The 19,143-nt window shown below is 39.3% G+C and overlaps 1 protein-coding gene and 2 long non-coding RNA genes across 5 annotated transcripts; all 3 read right to left on the bottom strand.

Annotated features, from left to right (window-relative positions):
- Positions 1 to 852: 852 nt before the first annotated feature.
- Positions 853 to 1,096, bottom strand: LOC145434608 (uncharacterized). Its single transcript, XR_013913492.1, has 2 exons — positions 956 to 1,096; positions 853 to 897 (listed from the first exon to the last, which is right to left on the bottom strand). It is a non-coding gene; the product is annotated as an uncharacterized LOC145434608 (long non-coding RNA).
- Positions 1,097 to 5,768: 4,672 nt separating this feature from the next.
- On the bottom strand, positions 5,769 to 9,706 carry LOC145434610 (uncharacterized). 3 transcript variants are annotated; one of them, XR_013913493.1, is made up of 7 exons: positions 8,311 to 9,705; positions 8,015 to 8,251; positions 7,879 to 7,953; positions 7,639 to 7,821; positions 7,191 to 7,324; positions 6,741 to 6,835; positions 5,769 to 5,915 (listed from the first exon to the last, which is right to left on the bottom strand). It is a non-coding gene; the product is annotated as an uncharacterized LOC145434610 (long non-coding RNA). The 3 variants fall into 3 exon arrangements; XR_013913495.1 differs by having other exon boundaries at positions 7,191 to 7,821; positions 8,311 to 9,706; XR_013913494.1 differs by lacking the exon at positions 8,311 to 9,705 and having other exon boundaries at positions 8,015 to 8,304.
- A 7,223-nt stretch (positions 9,707 to 16,929) lies between these two features.
- LOC145455791 (somatostatin receptor type 5-like) lies at positions 16,930 to 17,976 on the bottom strand. The gene has a single exon (XM_080333812.1). It carries the CDS (start codon positions 17,974 to 17,976, stop codon positions 16,930 to 16,932), a length of 1,047 nt encoding a protein of 348 aa, XP_080189938.1.
- Positions 17,977 to 19,143: the final 1,167 nt, after the last annotated feature.

Below are 19,143 nucleotides of genomic sequence, written 5' to 3' on the forward strand. Positions count from 1 at the left end.
AAACTAACACATTGATTGAATATTTTCATGGATCTTATCACGCAACTAAAGTCAGCCGCTATTCGGGAGGTGTGAAACATATACCGATCGCGGGCAAGTGTCAAATTGTTGGTTTTCGAATCACGGTCTGCGCTGGTACTGTTATTCATTACTTATTACTTGATAGTAACAACCATCGACACATTACACTGTAGCGATTGGGATGTATGTAATGACAAGACGCGAGAAATGGTAATGTCTTTGGTGTTATCTTGCGAGCGATCGTGGGATTTGTAACCTATTTCACACGTTTTTGAAGTGTTGGTTTGTGAACGCGGCTATTGTTGGTATCACCGTCTACGCCGGTTATGCGACAAACTTATTACCAAAATATTACTTGTGTGTGATTCCTATCTTTGTAACATCAAACCACGAGAGATGACTATTCTGATGTGCTATCTTGTGAGTGGTCGTAGGAAATATTTCACACCTTTTGGGAGTGTTAGTATGTGAACGCGGCTATTGTTGGTATTCGAATCGTCGTCTTCACCGCTCTGTGGTAAACTAAATAGCAAAACATTACCATGCGACTGATTCGAAAATCGCGCTATCGCGGTGAAGTCACGACTGTGAACAGCAGACTATTCTGTAGGTGCAAACAGCGGTATACAAGGTGCGAATAACCCGATCTGAAAGTACTATTCAGCTAGCGATCAATAGCGAGGAAAGACTTAGAACACGATCGGTCATTTGTCACGACTAAACTACATCATATATAATAATTTACGATATACACATTAACAAAGGTTCATTCACATGACTATTTACTTGATACATATTCAACGCCGTGCGAGAGATGCCTGAAAGTGCGAATCACGACCACGAGTTCTCATTACGATTCACCGCCGCAGCCTATACCTGAAAGTACGAGTCACGACCCCGAGTTTTCAATACGAGTCACCGCCGCAGCCTATACCCGAAAGTACGAATCACGGCCGCACCCATAAGAACCCATTACGAGTCACCACCACAAGGGGGGTCTGAAAGTACGAGTCACCACCCCGGGTTTTCAATACGAGTCACCACCCCGCCCATAAGCCACAATGGCGATTCGCGAGCGATCTATATAACTACTAGCATTATACCGGTAGTTGAATGTATCAGTAACGAAATTGTTATTACATCTTTAGCCTTGATTATTTCAAACGATTGATTTGTACCATATTAGTTGGTGAGTACATAATACCATTCTGTAATATATTGATGCGATCGTGACTAATGGATTACTTTCCAATCAAGAACATTTCGGATATGTTAATTTAGTTTTACAAATCGATGTGCTAATAACGATGTTTCAGAAAAGTTTGTTGGTATCATAATACCGTTTACCACAACACAGGTTCCAATTAACACAACTAATTTTCAATCGAGTACTTACCAGACAGTTGATTCTTGAGTTGTGAACCAATGTGTTAATAAGTGTGAACGTAAAGAATTTACTCACGTCGGGCTGTCTTACTATAACATCCAAGAATTCGCTTAGAAAAAATCTATTCTCGGGCATTCTTCATATACATCCAAATCTCGTATACTGAATGATAATCTCAAGTCATATTCATCCAGTAAGAATAATTATGTCTTACAGAATACCAACGACTTTTACAGTTAAATAAAAAAGACATATCATCGGAATTTGAATACAAAAAGGATTGATCAATCTAGTTTGCAAGTCGGAGTTTGTTTTAATTCAATATAATCCAACATAGTAGTAAGAAACTCTATTCGTATTCGTGGATCTGGAATAATACTACATTGATGTCAAAGTGATAAATTACCATATCGGGATACGGTTCAGCTTTGGTTATACCGCGAGTCGCGAAAAGGAAGAATCTCGCAAAAGATTTGGGTTAGAACATATGACACTTTTCTCACAGTCTGTATATTACCAAGTCAAGCCGATGGTTGTTCCGTGATGTCTTAATTACTTATTGTGTACTACAATCTCCAAGACTGAGTGCGGTTTCTGTGATATCGATATTTCTTTGTTTGAAGAGCTTCTTAGAGGTAAAGAACTTCAATATACAATTGAACAGTATATTCATATTGAAATGAATCCAAATATGTTCGGCTGACACTCGTCAGGAGTAATCGTCAGCAACTATATAGTAGAGAATTAGAAAGAACATTGTATATCAACAATCGCATCACAAAATATGACACCACCAGCATGAAATTTCAAATGAGAGAGCGTTGATTGTGCTATTTTTGGGTGGTACACGAACTCCTTTTGTTGACAAAGTTTTGGTTGCTGTATTTCGTAAAAGTCGACTCCAATGCACACAGATGGAAGTGTGAACGGCCCCCTCCCAACGACCAAAATCTGTCGACTCGAAGATTATTCCCACAAATCGGATGCTCATAAATCGAGTGAGAGTTAACAGGAATACGTGATGAGCAGTGCTGTAGGATGGAGTGGTTTCCAGAGGCAACCAGACAAAACAAATCGGCCAAGGAAATCCGAAATTACATTTGTTCAGTTGCGCGTAGACGTACATTAGGCTGTTGACTGCGGAAATGAGATCAGAGAAGCATAATCCTGTTGTGATGACAGTAAAAAATCCCGACTTCATGCGTAACTAAGTAATAATCATGAGGATATTTGCGACTGACCCGACTATAGTCAAGAAAGCGAATGCTGCCCATATTATTGACTCTTCCGTCGCGGTACGATTGGTAACATGTTCGTATTTCGAAAAATTAATCGGTGCCGCTGATAACTGGTCATAACAACCATTGAAATTGAAATGATCCATCTCGTTGAACTCTATATCTATATTAATCTATTTACAGACCTAGACAAATTGAAAGAAAAAGAAACAAAATAGTGCATTAACTACATTTTCCATATGTTTCATTTACAGCGATGCAGTAAGGGTTGCATTCAAAACAAAGAGTACATTTCGTGCTGGTGACGTCATATTTTGTGTAACGATTGTTGATATACGATGTTCTTTTGAATTCTCTTCTAGTTGCTGACGATTATCCCAGACGAGTTTCAGCCGAAAATATTCGGGTTCATTTCAATATGAATGTACTATTCAATTATATATTGAAGTTCTGTACCTCCAAGAACCTGTTCAAAACAAACGGTGTTTTAAAACACCCTGTTCAAAACATGTTTCAAACAAATGCCTTTAAAAAAATTGTGTTTATTTAAGTTGTAAAATTATCCCATAATTGTGTAAATACTTTCCATTAAACATGCAACCCGATATAGCCGACGTATATCGATATGGGATGGTTGGAACCCTGAAAATAAAATAGTCGGTTCAAAAGCAATACTTTCGAGGCATATATTTCGTCGAAGGAGATATATTTACCTTATATTTTCAATTCTCAATGTCAAACCACTATGAAGTCGCAATTGAATATTCATGACGTCGTGGCTTTTCTCAACGCGAGTCGGAATCGAGTCGTTACAACCCTGTATTTGTTTCAGTTGGATCGATAGATTACCAAATTTTCCCACACCATTCAGAACGAATTGGACCTGGTGATGACGATGACGCGCGAGACCTTTGTTTAGTACACAGTTGTCGCCAGTTGAAGTAGGCACTAGAATAGACGCGATTACTGCTTCAATGTAATCGATTATAAATTACTACTAAAAAGCGCGATGACGATTTACTGAAATATGTAATCACGATTTTTCACGACTACATCATATTCATTTTTCTTGGGCATTGAGAATGTACGAATACAACGAAGCTATAAGTGTTAGAAATCAGACTGCATCATCAGGAAGAAACAATTTGAAAATGTTAACAGCATTTGCTATCACGTTTCAATGTATATATTTACACATCTTTATAGCCTACTATTTGGAGCCCGTACCACATTTTACTGTGGCTGCAGCCCCCGTAGTGAGCAATGAGATTTCTATACTGTCAATAAACTGCTATATCGCACTGTTCCTTGATCAATTTATGTACGGATTTCAAACCAGTAAGTCGAGTATCGGTGCTATTGCAAAGCAATCGATTGTTTGTGCAAAATAATCAATTGCAATCTCAATTATATTATAACCTACTTATTTTAAAGTTAGTCGATTGCGATTACTTGAAAATTCTGTAATTTTTGTAATTGATTGTCATTACAAATCCAGACTACCCCATGTCTTGGGCGTACAGTATTTGTATTTGTACAGCGATAACAATAGTAAAAAAAGACGAGACAAACTAAGTGATAATAGCACGTCATTTAATGTTTATTGAAGAGGCTTTGTACGGGAGTTATATGTGGTTATCAATGGTAAACAATACACATTTATAACACAAGCATGTATATTCGGCAACATGTATGGACAAAAGTTAGACATTGCTACACTCACAGTTTAAAGCCATGCAGGATGAATTACATTGTATTTTATCGTTATTTTACCATATTATTGAAGACACGCGAAGCACACAATATTTCACTGGTTATCAACAGGTGTTCCCGGCAACCCGAGATGTTCCCCGATCAAAGCGGGACGTAAAGACACGCACTCAACTCAGTCATATGATGCGTGCGACTAGTGTGATTTTTTTAACATGTCAAAATAAGTCAAAATTTTGTCAGAAGTACGGAGAAGTACGGAGTTTCGAATCCCAAACTCCCCTGCGTACGCTACTGCGCCGGACATACCGTCACAACTGTCGGGCCTTATTACCTATAACTGCAATCAATGAATGGTGAAGACGGCCGTATCATCATTAATTATACGTATCAGTTGTGTGTGTTTCCTGATATCCAGGAAATCACTGAGACTGGGTCAGCGAAGCCGTAGTGTTCCGTGAAACGGCGGTTTAGTATCACTGCTATAGACTGTGGCTATATAGTGCCTACGCACTCAGCATTTCTGCGTATGGGTGAGCGTCAGCGATATACCGCCCTTTTGCGTTCATAATTAACGGTACATCCATTACTAGATCCAGATGCGACTCAATACGCCTGCATAGATGAGATCGCAAAATACACTGAGTTTAATGCTCCTTCGTACTTCGGCAACTCTTGGATTGATTGGATTGACTAGAGACAAGTCACAAAGTAACTTAACTTGACTCGAATCAAAACGTGCAATGAATAAATTTTACTTGTTACTCAAAAGTATATAGGGACTTGTTCTTGACACCACATGACTCACATGAATCCTCTATCATTTTGTACGAACCAAGAGCAATCAAATGGTACCCTTGCACATGTGGCATACAAAAACTCAGTTCTATCGACGGTCCCTAGGAACAGGCCTCAGGATTGCCCATGCCCACGCATGCGTCCGCACTAACGGAAAAATGGCATTACTCATAAATCTACATTACGCAACGCGGTTATGTCCAAACGATAAAGACGTGGCAAACCCGTCACAGCTGAACTGATGATATCTGAGATTAAAATGCTATTCCGAAATATTTGAATGCTCCATCGGTTCCATTTCTCTCAGCGGCCACTATAATGCAGATCGAATGTCTACCCAGCAAACACAGAATATATTGCATATATATTGTGTATATGTCTCAACTACTTCAAAATATATCTAGTCATATGTATTGTTTATATAAATCTGTCGACACATTTGCACATATATAGGATATCTTCAAAGATACCTGTATGACATTGTCATGATATCTTGCTTGACCCTAGATGCCCCCTGACCCTAGGTGACCCCTGACCCTAGTTAGGTACCTGGACCTGCCACATCCTGCACTGCCCTTATCAAGGAAGACTGACTGATAATTTTACAAATCATGCATGGCTTTGTTCGTGTATTAAATCAGCACAGAACTGCGCAATCACTTCAGCAAATATTGCTGCCTAAGCATAAGTTCGAAATCGTTGTCGGAATTGTCAGACTCTGTGATGACAGCCTTGTTCCTGTTATCTTCTTTATAGCCACCCTGTAACATAAACGAGTAGATTAGTACAATTGATTATTATCACTGTAGAATAAAAGTTGTTCTGTTTGGTTGTGAGTAAAGTGGGATGATGATCTAAGTCACATTCAATAAAAGACTTGAAGTCCTCTTTCAAAAGCGACATGACCTTTACTTTCACACTGAAGATATAATCAACGCAGTTACGCTGTCAAGATGAGACACCAGAACCTGTTCAATAATGCCTGTCATTATAGAGATGATTTTCATGCTATTGGCGTCATGAAGTGGCTGCTGCTGGAAACGGATTTCAAAACCTATAGTTTGGGCACGGGGTGAAGATTGTTCTCCACATTATTATTTTAATATTAATATGGTAATAGTTGCCTGTGAGAGGCTGATGTGATATTGATCGCTCCTTCCATGCACGACACAGCAAATATATGCATTGGTTCCCAAACTGTGGTCAGCGAGACAATTTTTATGACTGCGTAGTACCTTCCAGAAATTCACACGATCCAGAAATTTTCAGAGATTTGAATTCCTTGAGTATAAAAATCTTTAGACAGGTTATTGTCTAAACCAAAATCGAAGTTGCTTAAAATTATTTTGTAAATCAACACAAAGTAGAGTTATTCAAATTAAATTTTAATCTCCCCGTGCGAGACAAATGCGACCCGCGGAGGGAAATTGTAAAGGTCTGTCTCGTAAATTTTCTCGTAAAGTTTGGGGACCACTGATATACAATGTTCTGAAGATGAGCGGTAACAACAATTCACTTGCAGTTCAATAATATCATCAAAGACACAACTGTCACACCACACAGGCTTAACTTTACAACAAAATTACCTTGCAAGATGCAGCAACAGTTAGAGATCTTGCAACCTGATCTTTAGTTCTTTTATCTGGGATCTCGAGGTCAGGATGAGCCGATCTGCATGCTCCTAAAAAGAGATATAACTAGATGAAGATGTCCACTGTCCAGTCATGGTATATTATACATCAGACAACGAACAAGTTTCATTGATATAAGAGACTGTTGGAGGTATAGAATTCCAATATACTATTGAATAATATATTCATATTACAATAATATATTCAATTGCAGCTGAATATTTTCTGCTAAAACTCATTAGCAACTAGAGTACTAAAGTAGGTAACTTAGCACATCACGACATCATTATTCTTATTACCAAATATGACGTCAAACGATTAAAATGTTGAAAAATCGAGGCTAGGGCTCAACTTTTTTTTACATTGATTACGTTTAATTTCCGTCAATAACCGTTGATAACTTACGTCTAATAGTCTTTTCAAGTGTCACTCTTGTTGTTTTCACCCTTAAGACTAGGATTTTCATACTTTCTTTACAGCTATGCTGGTCATCATATTTCCGGCAATTGTACACCCCGGATTCCCATTAGAGCAGCTACCTGTAAAACATTATATTAGTGGTACACAATACAGATGGTACTGCCTTGCATTAATGGTTTGCACCAGAATTAACAATAACATTTATGGGCATTCTAGATAAAACCATCCACACCATAAATTTCATGGTCACGCTAATAAAAGGCTTGGTTGACTTTGCGATTTTGCAATAAATCACATTGGCAATTCAATTTTTGATAATAGAACTAATTTCGAAAAGGACCCCTGCAGTGTCTGAAAATGATTCCTTGGTGTCGGCGGACACCCCTGATTCAGACTGTCAATCGCTTTGTTCGAATGAGAAACAAAAACATACCAGCGCAGACTTTGCCGTTGTTCAAAGGTGTTCCAGCTGTGACAAGGTTTCACAGGGATCTTCAATTATATCTTCCGGCAAAATTGGACACTCGATTGAGGTCTTTTAGAGTCATGGTCGATATGATGTCTGAGGAAATCCATCATCTGGTTTTTCTGCAACTTTATGTCTTTGATGCACAAGCTAAAAAGGATTCGATTACAAGAAAGTTAGATTGACCATCATATGTGATATACTTACCATTACTTTATGACAGGCCACATTGTTGATGGTCAAAGTTTTGTAGTTCAACGATGATTTTAAATGAAGGAGCATCTGAAAAACAGAGATACTTTATTCTCAAATTCGAGAACGCATCAAAGTGCTAGGAACTTACTGCAGGACTTAGATCTCTGGCCGTTACATTCAATGTTGGGATCATAGATCATGCCATTCTTGAACACTCTTTTCGCTAAATGATGGCAAACTTGCATTGCGAGCATCATTGATATCACTCCTGCTTGCCACACTTTCATTGCCAGAATCATAAGATGACCGCATTCTTGAAATTGGCATGTCTTGTATCTGAATACTTGGATTACGTTTCTTCCTTGCAGTGCAGGAAAAACATCATCTACAAATTATAAACGTTTTACATATATGTACCATATTTCACGGAATAAAAGGGTATACCTTGAGTCCTTGACCATCTGTTGACGCCGAATTATTCAAAAATTGTTTGTTCAGCTGACGTTTTCGTTTTGGCCGCTGCGCTTCATGTTCAGTCCAGACAATGACAAAGACGTGAGCAAGCCACTACTCTCCGCAGCGTTTATTATATCACTAAAAGCTACCTTCAATACATCTAAAACAGATGGATAATGTAGATGGCAAAAGTAGGCCCACTTGGAAAACAGTACGCTAATTCTGAGTTTATAACATACTGGATGAGCATTTCATTTGTATCTTTTATACAGAGACCGATTGCGATTATCATATTATGGTTGCTTTTTATTCTTAGCCTTGCCGTGCTATTTGCATTCTTACGCAACCACCAGACATGCAATACTATTATAGATACAAACAATTTCACACAATTCACAATTCATAAGATATAAGCTAGTCTGAATTAATGAGATCACTTCTACATCGGTTTTCCAGCTTTTATGTATTACAGCAACAGCAACCGATTGTTCTTGTTCAACAAAAAGCACAACAGCAAATAATTGCTCGATTTATTGATCGACTAATACCCACCTATATTCATTTACAGCAAATCCTTAAAGTAAGGTTGGAGTAAGTTGATATCCAGAAAATGTGCTCATGATTAGCCGCACAAGTTCTATAGTTTATTAGTTGGTTTGATATGAATCAAAGAATTATATTCAGACATAGCCGCCCAGTTATGATATGGACACCATATTACCAGAAAGACTAGACTAGTTCTATGAAGTTATATCGTATTACCTCAAGTCAAGTCCTTAACTATGATTATATAAGAAGCATAGCCTATACAGTGCAGTTTTCGGTATTCTTCTATAGAAATATGCTTGGATTAGCCTCAATCAACTGCGATTTCCCTGAACGCAACTAAAACCAAAACGACAACGATATCTGCACTGAAAGCCGCCATTATCAGAGCGCTTCTGTCTTTTGTCTGACGATTTGAAACCTGCGCGCCGAAACGGGTGTTCGCGTGGGAGAAAGTGCCTCAAGCCAGTGAGTCACTCGGCTCCGACGGCTAGACGGCTAGATGGTTTTCAGCGTAGCCGGAGTGGATCCGGATTCTGAATTTGCTTTGACAGTCGGATTGTAGCAGGATTTTTCTATTGAACTTTCAAATAGTATAGCAATATTTTGGCAGCAGTTTTTCGGATTACCCAGAATTGGAAATTCATAAGACTTTCAAATTGCCGCCTGGAGCCGTAATGGATTCGGATTCCAAAATTTGGGATGGCCAAGAATCAAAATATCTGCAAAATCACGCGAAAGCGGCGTGTGACAAAAGGAAAAACATTCGATCATAGCAATTTACAACGATGTAAATTGCTATGATTCGATAGTGGCAATGATTACGGTGATATATAACCCCATAAGAGTAAGACATCAATAAAATTGATACTAGATAAATTATACCATAAAATGAAACAATAATCGAATTTGATTCCTCACAAATATATTTTCGGCATTTTGACGAAAGTTGTTGGATAAGAAAAAGATGTATTCAAGATACGTTTCCGCACAAGATATGCATAAACACAATTTTGAGATAATTAGGATAACAAAAAGATATCCGAACATGTCCTGAATATATCTCGTGTTTGCTGGGTATGTGATGCTATTCATATGTAAAATCTGACTACAGCAGGTTGCATCGTGTAATACAATTCGCATATCATTCTCTCGATGGACCAGGTTTTACTTATATCTCAGGGCTACCAAACTCTTCATGAATGCGACCCCAAATTTCGATTTGACAATGCTGCGTGACCCCAACTCTCGATTAGGCGTGCTGTTTACTAAAAAAATGGTCAGCATTTTCACAACTGTGCGCATAATAGCATTTATGAACTTGTCAATCTCCGTCCCTTATTATGAAACTCAACTAAGACTACAGCAACGTAACACGAACGAAGGAACGAAGCATAGTCAAGTAGGGCCTACAGCTACGTAGAATAGCTTACTGAGTCACGCGAAATACAGATAACGATTCATAAGTTATTCAGCCGCGTCGGGCACGTGTGTATGTAATATAGTGTTAACGAATAGCGCTACCGATCACTTGTAGTTTTCTAGGAGTGACAAATTATAGTCTTATTGATTTTTATTATTCTTCCGACTCTTTAATCTTCATAGCGATGGCCAGACACCAACCTTAAGTTATAGCAGGGGGCATTTTAAAATGACGCTTCGACTGATCTGATAACTTGTTTAGCGGATTCGCATTCCTCAGGGGTCATTTTTCTTTCGATTTTGAAAATAAACGAAAATATTCAGATACGGGCCTCCGATAGCATCCGCTTAATTGGCATTCTTGTAATAGTCATCGATATTTATTGTTCGTATCCGCGGCTCCAGAGAATAGGCACGCTATCATTAGAGAGCCCCGTATTACATTGTCGAAACACGCACCTGCCTGTACACAGCGTCCATGACACGACAACGTTGCTGTTACCGCTTCCACAGTAATACTGTTTTCATTATCCCAACATTAATTCGAATGTGTAAGAATGTAATTATTTCACAACAACGCATATTCATGCGAATACGAAAGTATAACAGTTCCTATCAATTTTTCTCACGCGAAGCATGAGCGTCCTATAGGGCAGTGGTTCTCAACCTTTTTCACCTCGTGGACCGGTAAAATTTCAAAAGATATTCGGCGGACCGGTGGACAATAAAAGTATGAAATCAACCGTAAATGTAATGTATGCAGCCATTTTCTCCAAGTATGGTACTAGAGGAGAGTGGTCAACCTTTTTGCTATTCATGACCGCATTTCGATTACTTATACGGCCTACGGCCGCATTCCAGGACATAGTCGCACTTAACTAACTTGACACCAAATACCCATGCTAACTGTCCATGTCCATTTCTGGTGACCGCCGGACTAATCTTTTTCACATCCTCTTCTTACTATACGCATCGAAATCGCTACATAGTGGTCATGTTACGAATAATGACAAGAACCTGCTATGGTCGCGCGAAACGCGAATTTTTTTTTCAGATTCACGAATGAATTTCGTCATTAATATTCGTAGTTTCCCATATTACTATCAAAAGTTTATCCTATCTCAACCAAAGAGATTAGATTCATCGGTAGAGTTGATGGAGGGAGTGTTTTCGAAAATTGAGAGCAGATGATGCATCTTCGGGTGGACCAATTGTTAGTACAGTCACTTTGGTGCATGTTGTTATTTCGTGCCCTCCCATCAGGATTGTCGGTATAGTGGAAAGACATTGGAACCTCCCAAACATACCAGAAACAAATTGCTTTCGTGAGGAGCGCACGATTCCAAATTGTTATTTCTATATGGGGTGCATCATTTTCCTCCGCTGCTCGCATCTGTACTGTGGAACTCAGATTGTGATGGGTGCTACGACTATATTAGAATCGAAAATGAAGTCTCATTGAATTGCGCCTAGCGTGAAGAAAATTTGAAGATTGAATAAAATATCTTAAAAATCCGGGAGTTAATTCGTAAATTAAATTTTCATGACGACTGCCGCCAACACATACTAATTGAATCACGTGTCTACTGCCGCGCAAATTTCCTTCTACGGTCGCGGGTTGGTCACCCCTGTACTAGAGAGTGAAATTTCAAGGGTTTTGTTCGTAATTATATATGTTTATGGTATTCATTTGATTTTACTGTAGAGCCTGCGAGTCGCTCGTTTAGCGAGTCAGTTCGTACTTAGCGAGTCGCTCACATGTCGTCACTGGAGACAGCTTAAACTTTAAGTCAAATCGAACATGTTTCCGGGCCTAATTTTTCCTCGCGAAGTTCTGCATCAGTTTAAAATATGACGTTTTACTTATTTTACCAATGGACAAGCCTTCAATGTCCCTCATATTTCAACGACAATACTTCACCTCGGAGACAAAGCGCACAAGTACAGCACACGCGCGTCAACGAAGAGCAACTACCATATGATCAGGACTGAATACAAGAAAACGCATTGCTCTATCAAGTATGCCGGACCCCAATTGTGGAACAGCATCTCGCCGGCTATCCGACAGTCGCCGAGCATGTCTGCATTCAAGTCGAAATACAAGCAATTTCTTCTAAATGAATACTAGCCAGTCTTCAGGACTACCGGACCACGACCTAACATCGACCTCGCCCTCCGCCACATACCACCTTATTTTGTCGCTTGCGCCTTATTTTCTCTGCATTACTTTTCATTCAGTGTACATGCCTCTTATTTGCTTCGCCTAGGCTAATGGGGGTGTTTGATCTTAAAGGCTACTCCAAGTTGTTTCGACACCTTCCTATCTTTTCATTGTATCGCAGTCTTGTGATGTTTTTAAAACGATGAAAATATTAATAAACCTGATTGATTGATTGAACATCTTGCATCTTGATATTTGGTTATAAAATCTCAATATACCTCGCGGACCGGCAGAAAAGTCGTCGCGGACCGGCACCGGTCCGCGGACCGGCGGTTGAGAACCACTGCTATAGGGTATTTCTTGGAAATCGGTTATATTTCGAGATAATGCGAGGCGTTTACCATTTTTTATGTATCTTTTGCGCTTAACTGAGTCACAAAATGGCGTCAATATACATTCCGTTAAAGCCACTTCTAGATTCGTCTGTCTGACCTAAGCTGCAATATGAAATTCGGATCACGACATTTTTAAATATGGATCTAAATGGATCCACCAAATGGACAATGGCTCAGGTTCAGGCTAATGATTGTTTCAGATAAATACTTAATGAGATATTGCTACAAGCGATGCAATTGCACGATAACATGTGTGCAGACATTGATGGGACATGGATTAACATTTGTAATGTGTAATGAGTTAATGAGACATGGATTAACATTTGTGATGTGTAATGAGTTAATGAGACATGGATTAATATGATGGGATATGAATTGAAAATTTTGACGCTTAATTTGTCAGTATAGTAACTGTACAATGTGTGTGTTTTGACACGATAACATGATAATGTATTTCGATACTAAACAGGAAAGAATTGCCTTGATGTATCCGAAACATAAATGGGGTTATTCATACCAGTGTAACATGTGCCTTTGTATAGAATGAATTCATGAATGTAAATGTGAAAATGAAGAATGGCTTGCTTATGACACAATCATAAGTAAACGTGCCTACAATATACAGTAATAAGGATGCAACTCAATTGGTTACCATTGATTGATGGAAAATACCTTTGGCTGAATTCTGTATATTGTAGATGTAATTGTGTGTGGTAATAAAAAATAATTGTGTTGATATTGTAACTTGATAATGACATGTTTGCTGAATTAATGAATGGTTAGACTTTGTATTAAGTTGACATTAGTTAATGCAATTTACATAATTAAGGATAGGAAGGATGTTGGAATTTGACTATGTCGAGAGAGATTCATATATTCTGAATTGGATGAACCTAAGCTTAATATATGACGAACTGGACGAAGATGACATACAAAAACACAATTCGAATGACGAAATTGCACATCGATGCAATCGATTTATAAATAATTCTTTGTAAATCTTACGTTAGTAGAATGGAGTGCTCCTAATGACATCTAATCCGACTGCAAGGCAATGGAATGTGACCAGGGATTAAGCGACTCTGGGTGATTTCGGAATGACGCGGAATTCAATTTTGGTAACTGGTGAGTCCGTTACTACATATCAACGATGTTTAACTTGCGGTAGTCGATGAACTATTATGCGACCGATATCACGCCATCCAAGAAGCATGTTTTGCGGTTCAATAACATGCAATTCAAATTTACGAATTGACCCGCAAGCTGACATGCAGAATAAACAGCGTAAATGTCTTCAAGCAGACAGGAGGTAATCGTGATTAGCAATCATAGCTGATTGCGACGGTTACAGCATTTTCAAGTAATCGTAATCGAAACAGATCATTTCATTTGAGTAAGAACGATAGCAATTTGTTTCTAAAAGGACTATGACAGAAGCTGAAAATTCGTGAACAATGAAGAGTGCGACATTACACCACGGTATTGATGGAGGAAAACGTCGGATTTTCAAACGTCGCTGTTCATTATTACGTCACGAGTATTGACTTTACGGGTCATTGCTAAAATGTTACTTTACATCAGAGGCGGGAAAACTACGGCCCGCGGGCTGCATGCGGCCCGCAACACCGTTCTGTGCGGCCCGCGAGGGTCTGAAGAAACCTTTTGAATATATTGATAAAATGCGTAATAAAAATCGAATTAATGCAGGGACTTGATTAATTCTTTTTCAGTATATTTCACTATGATAATTCTAAGACAGTGGTTCTCAAACTGGTGGGCGTGAAAGCATCTGAAGGGGACGCGAAGCTGAGCTTAACTGAAAAAAATTTTCGCGATAGGCGCGATTTATATATAATTCAAAGTTATTGCTCTGTATTTAGTCTGAATTACATATTTTAAAATCTCTCATCCACAGTCGTAACCTTCCATGCCATCAAACTACCCGTTAGGTTTGCTAGCATCCAGGTTGCGTTTTGTGATATGACGATAAGGGGGCGCGAAATCTTTCACCGTCATAAGGGGGGATGGGGGGGGGGGCGTGTCTTAAAAAGTTTGTAAAGCACTGATCTATGGTTATTACTTAATATCACAGCGGGATGGCTGCAACGAGATTGAAATAATTCGGATCACGAGTGGGATTTCAGATTGACCACTCCATTTTTAATTATTTCAGTGTTGTGCTCATATAAAATAGGGTTGCCATACGTCCGGAATTTCCCGGACATGTCCGGAATTTCACTGTTAAAACTGCGTCCGGGAGGAATTTCTAAAATATGCCTAAATGTCCGGAATTTAGAAGGCTTGAAGGAAGCTCATATTTTTTTTCCTACCTAAACAAGACTATTTTGGGCAGATTTTTGCTACTTGACATTTTTCTTCGCGGTGTGCGCGATTTAGTATCGTATATATTGGTTTTAATATGGGGACTACCGCCCTCGCAAAAACTGCGATCAAAAAATAAATAAAAAGTAACATTCATTTACAAAAAGAAGTCTAATTGTAATCGCAATTACAAGATAACGGTATTCATAGAGTCGTCGTTTTAGGTCGTTTGGATGCTTAATTCAAAGATGATGGTTCTAAACCTGGGAGTAGTTTGTCTTCATTCTGGGGTTCGCGAAGATGTTGAACGTAATTATAGCTTCCAAAATAGGCTGTGAGTAGGTCTGGGCAAATGTGCTTACCTTTAATTAGTAATCATTTCATCAAATTTTGAGCTGGGCCTCAGCACATTTTCAAATTGGAAATGGATTCGCTACCATAAAAGGTTGGAAACCACGGGATGTGCGGTGTTTATATAGCTCAGTGGTGAAGTGCACACCCGCATTAGGCTGATGAATAATCTTATCGGCGTGACATGAGCATGACTTAACAATGTACAATTACGCCCCTTGCAGTTTCGAAGTCATCATCCTACACCAGCTCTATTCTACCGCTGACTCTGATTATGTGGGCGGAGAGAGGATTAAAATTATACGGTAATATATGGAAGAACCAATATTATTGACACAATTCATTCAAATCATGTAACGACCAGATGCATATTGTAAACACCCAGAAGTTGTATCGAATACCCTACGATGGGCCCAAGATCAATGTTTATTTGGGCGGGATGGGGCTGAAAATATGTGGCTCCGGCCCAGGTTACAACATACAATACACAACAACATACTCCTGAACCGGATCGCGACCACCTCTAGTCGATAGACAAAGCGTTGCTCGTGTGACGTCATATTGATCGACAATGCGCTCACACCTCATTTTGAAATCCGCTAGTGGGCGCTGAAGAGCGTTCGGAATTTGTGAAACAAAAATATGGTAACCCTAATATAAAACGATTCGGGCGTGTTTTAGGTAGATTCGTTATCTGTATGCGCAGAATTGGGGTATTTATATTTTATCTACACATAGTAGAAGCAGGTTTGAAGCTAACATGGTTATGATGCTGTCAGCATTGTGTGTTCTGGAACTGGACCAAAAGTGGAATCAGTAAATCTATGAACAGATCGCTGCTCACAGATTTGAATTTCAATCCTGTTCTAAGAATCGGGCCAACCGACTTTCATCTCTATAGTTTTGACAAATTGGTTATCGAGGTCCGCCAGACTATGAAATCTCGCCACTATAAGTTTCTGACGCATGTACGATATCATCAAAGCAATGTTTGGCGTGTTTTGAATATAGCACATATATTATCTCCTTGTCCTCATTATAATAATCAAATATCAATATTGCGTTTTGGTTTATAATCCCAATTTTATATACTGCGGCCCGCGAATGGATTCAGATGTTGAATGCGGCCCGCGAGCTCAAAAGTTTGCCCACCCCTTCTTTACATGTCAGTTGGATGCTTTCATGCGTCCCGATAAATAATCTGAAGTGCACTATTCAGCCCAGATACGAAAACAGGTTGTGAGCGACTGATTTATACCAACAAAGAAAATGATGTGCTACTGTGTCAGAATGGTGATAGTGCTAAATTCACTTGTTCGTTCTTTGTAACGAAGTGGCACTGAAATATTTTCCGGCGACATGTTTACGAAACAACAACATGTGAATGCATTTACAATAATATAGATTATATCACACTGTTGTTTCAGCCTGTCCGGAGTTTGTAGGTTCGGCGTTACGCACCTTCGATGCGTTCACTTCTTGCTTATTGTCATAAGTTGCAGCGCATATTATTTTCCTCCGTAGCTCATTCCATGCCTGCGCTGTCGCGTGCCTTATCTCACTCGAACTGAAGTAGTAGATCAAAGGGTTTAGGCATCCAGTAATGCGGATCGCTGAATGTGAGACGAGAGATGGCGCTGTATATTCTGTGGACTTGTCGTTAAATGCAGTCATGTATATCGCGGTACCGTATCCCGTCCCATATCCTATGAATAAGCTTGTGGTTATCATTCCAAGTTGACGAAACACTTGTATATCTCTATATTGCGATGCAGAGCTCTTCGACTTCATAGCAGTTGATTTCTTCTTGGTCGCCAGGAAAATCATGATCGTGAAGCAAAACCCAATGACGAGCATGCTTGGGATGGGTATTCCAACAGTAAGCGACGATATAAGAAGATAGAGCCAGAAACCAGCCTTTTCCGGTTGGAAGTCGCATGCATTGATACCACTAGTTGTTTGTTCGAGATCAAGAATGAATAAAAATGGAATGGTTGCTGCTACAGCAACCAGCCAAGACGCGAGCACCAATCTAGTACATTTTCCAGGATTCATCTCACCACGGGACGAGATAGCGTAGACGACGCCTCTGAAACGAATGTAACTCAGTAGAAGGACATGGTAGATTGTAGCGATCGTAGTAACTAAGTCAACCGCAATTGGTAACGTACATACGATAAGAGGGAACTTGAAATCATTGATTGACTGCATTACATACACGTACAGAGGGCTGTTGCAAGCAGATATGATATCAGTGAAACAGAGTCCCGTCACAATGACACGAAACGTTGTCCTTTTCATCCGAAATAGAATTGTCACCATCAATGCATTGGCGACCAATCCAAGAAGAGACAGGAGTCCAAAGGCAGTCCAGATAGACGCGTATGTAACGGCACTGAAAGGCGTTGGATGATCGGTGGTGTTCCTGGTTTCGTTGTCAGTTAACCCGGCTAACATCCTCTCGATTGGCCAACCTATATCATCCACGAAACTGAAAACGTCATGAACATTGCATCTTACGATCAGAATATCATTCCACAAATTACTTCATTCAATTCAACCTAATTATAAGAGAGAAGTGGAGCCTACCTAAAACAATATTTCAATTCCATGTAAACGTGTTTCCATAATGAAATAATTTAGTTGAATACGGTGGTTGCATGTGGGAAATTGTTGCTGACAAAATGTATTCACACTTTTATTTTTAATTTGAGACATCAGGTCTAGAGTGCAGTCGTCACCTCGTAAGTCATTTCAAAAGTTTTCAAGTAATGCAGCTTTTCAAGGTGACTCGAATCAAGTAAAGTCATCTCAGATCTTCCGATTCCATGTCAACCTCACATTCCCCTAATGTCTGTATCATTTTGTGTGGATGCAGATGCCTGCATGGGCTAGACCTCGCTAGGCCTTGTCATGCTTGCTGACTAAACTATTACTGCGATATGATTCACGGGTTATTTATGTAAGTCACTGAGAATACTGGCAACGGTGAATAGGCTACTCAGTAATGGAAGGTTTATACATTATTATTTATTTTTACAGACACCAAAGTCAATTTTTTCATCTTTTTCGATTACAGAAAGTAATTGTCGAAACCCAGTAATGTATACCGCTTCCCTAATATGAACGTCCGATTACGAGAAAAACTCATGACTTTTCGACTCCAGCGGCACTTTTTAGTACGATTTGTGGATATTTGGTTTGATTTAAGTAGTTGGAGTAGGATTCATAACGTTTTACCCAACTGCAACCGGTATTAAAAACTTTCCGTGATTCTTATTCCACCAAATGAAAATTTCACAAAACTGTTACTTCACTGCCGTGCTCTTAACTGCGTGTGATCGCAACTGTAGTACGACCGCTATGGGTCGACACCAACTTCAACTGCCGCAACTCTTTGAACGCACACTAACCGTATATGTGACCCGGTCACTGACAAACCCTATTAAGCCATATCGCAATATTGTATTGTCGACAAAGTATGAAATCAGAAATCAATCTTACTCACTGTCTTACGATTATGAAGTCATGAAACTGACTGAATCGCAAAATATAAGCTATGCTGCAGGCAGGCTGCAAGAAGTGGTCTCGCGAGTTGCGTGGTAGCGGACCCTTTGGCCAGTA

This window comes from Botryllus schlosseri, chromosome 2 (assembly GCF_051294905.1).
Source record: "Botryllus schlosseri isolate E-star chromosome 2, Bs_hap1, whole genome shotgun sequence".
Classification (NCBI taxonomy): Eukaryota; Metazoa; Chordata; class Ascidiacea; order Stolidobranchia; family Styelidae; genus Botryllus; species Botryllus schlosseri.

Coding starts and splice junctions, on each gene's coding strand:
- LOC145455791 (XM_080333812.1), bottom strand. CDS start 17,976: ATGTTAGCCGGGTTAACTGACAACGAAACCAGGAACACCACCGATCAT.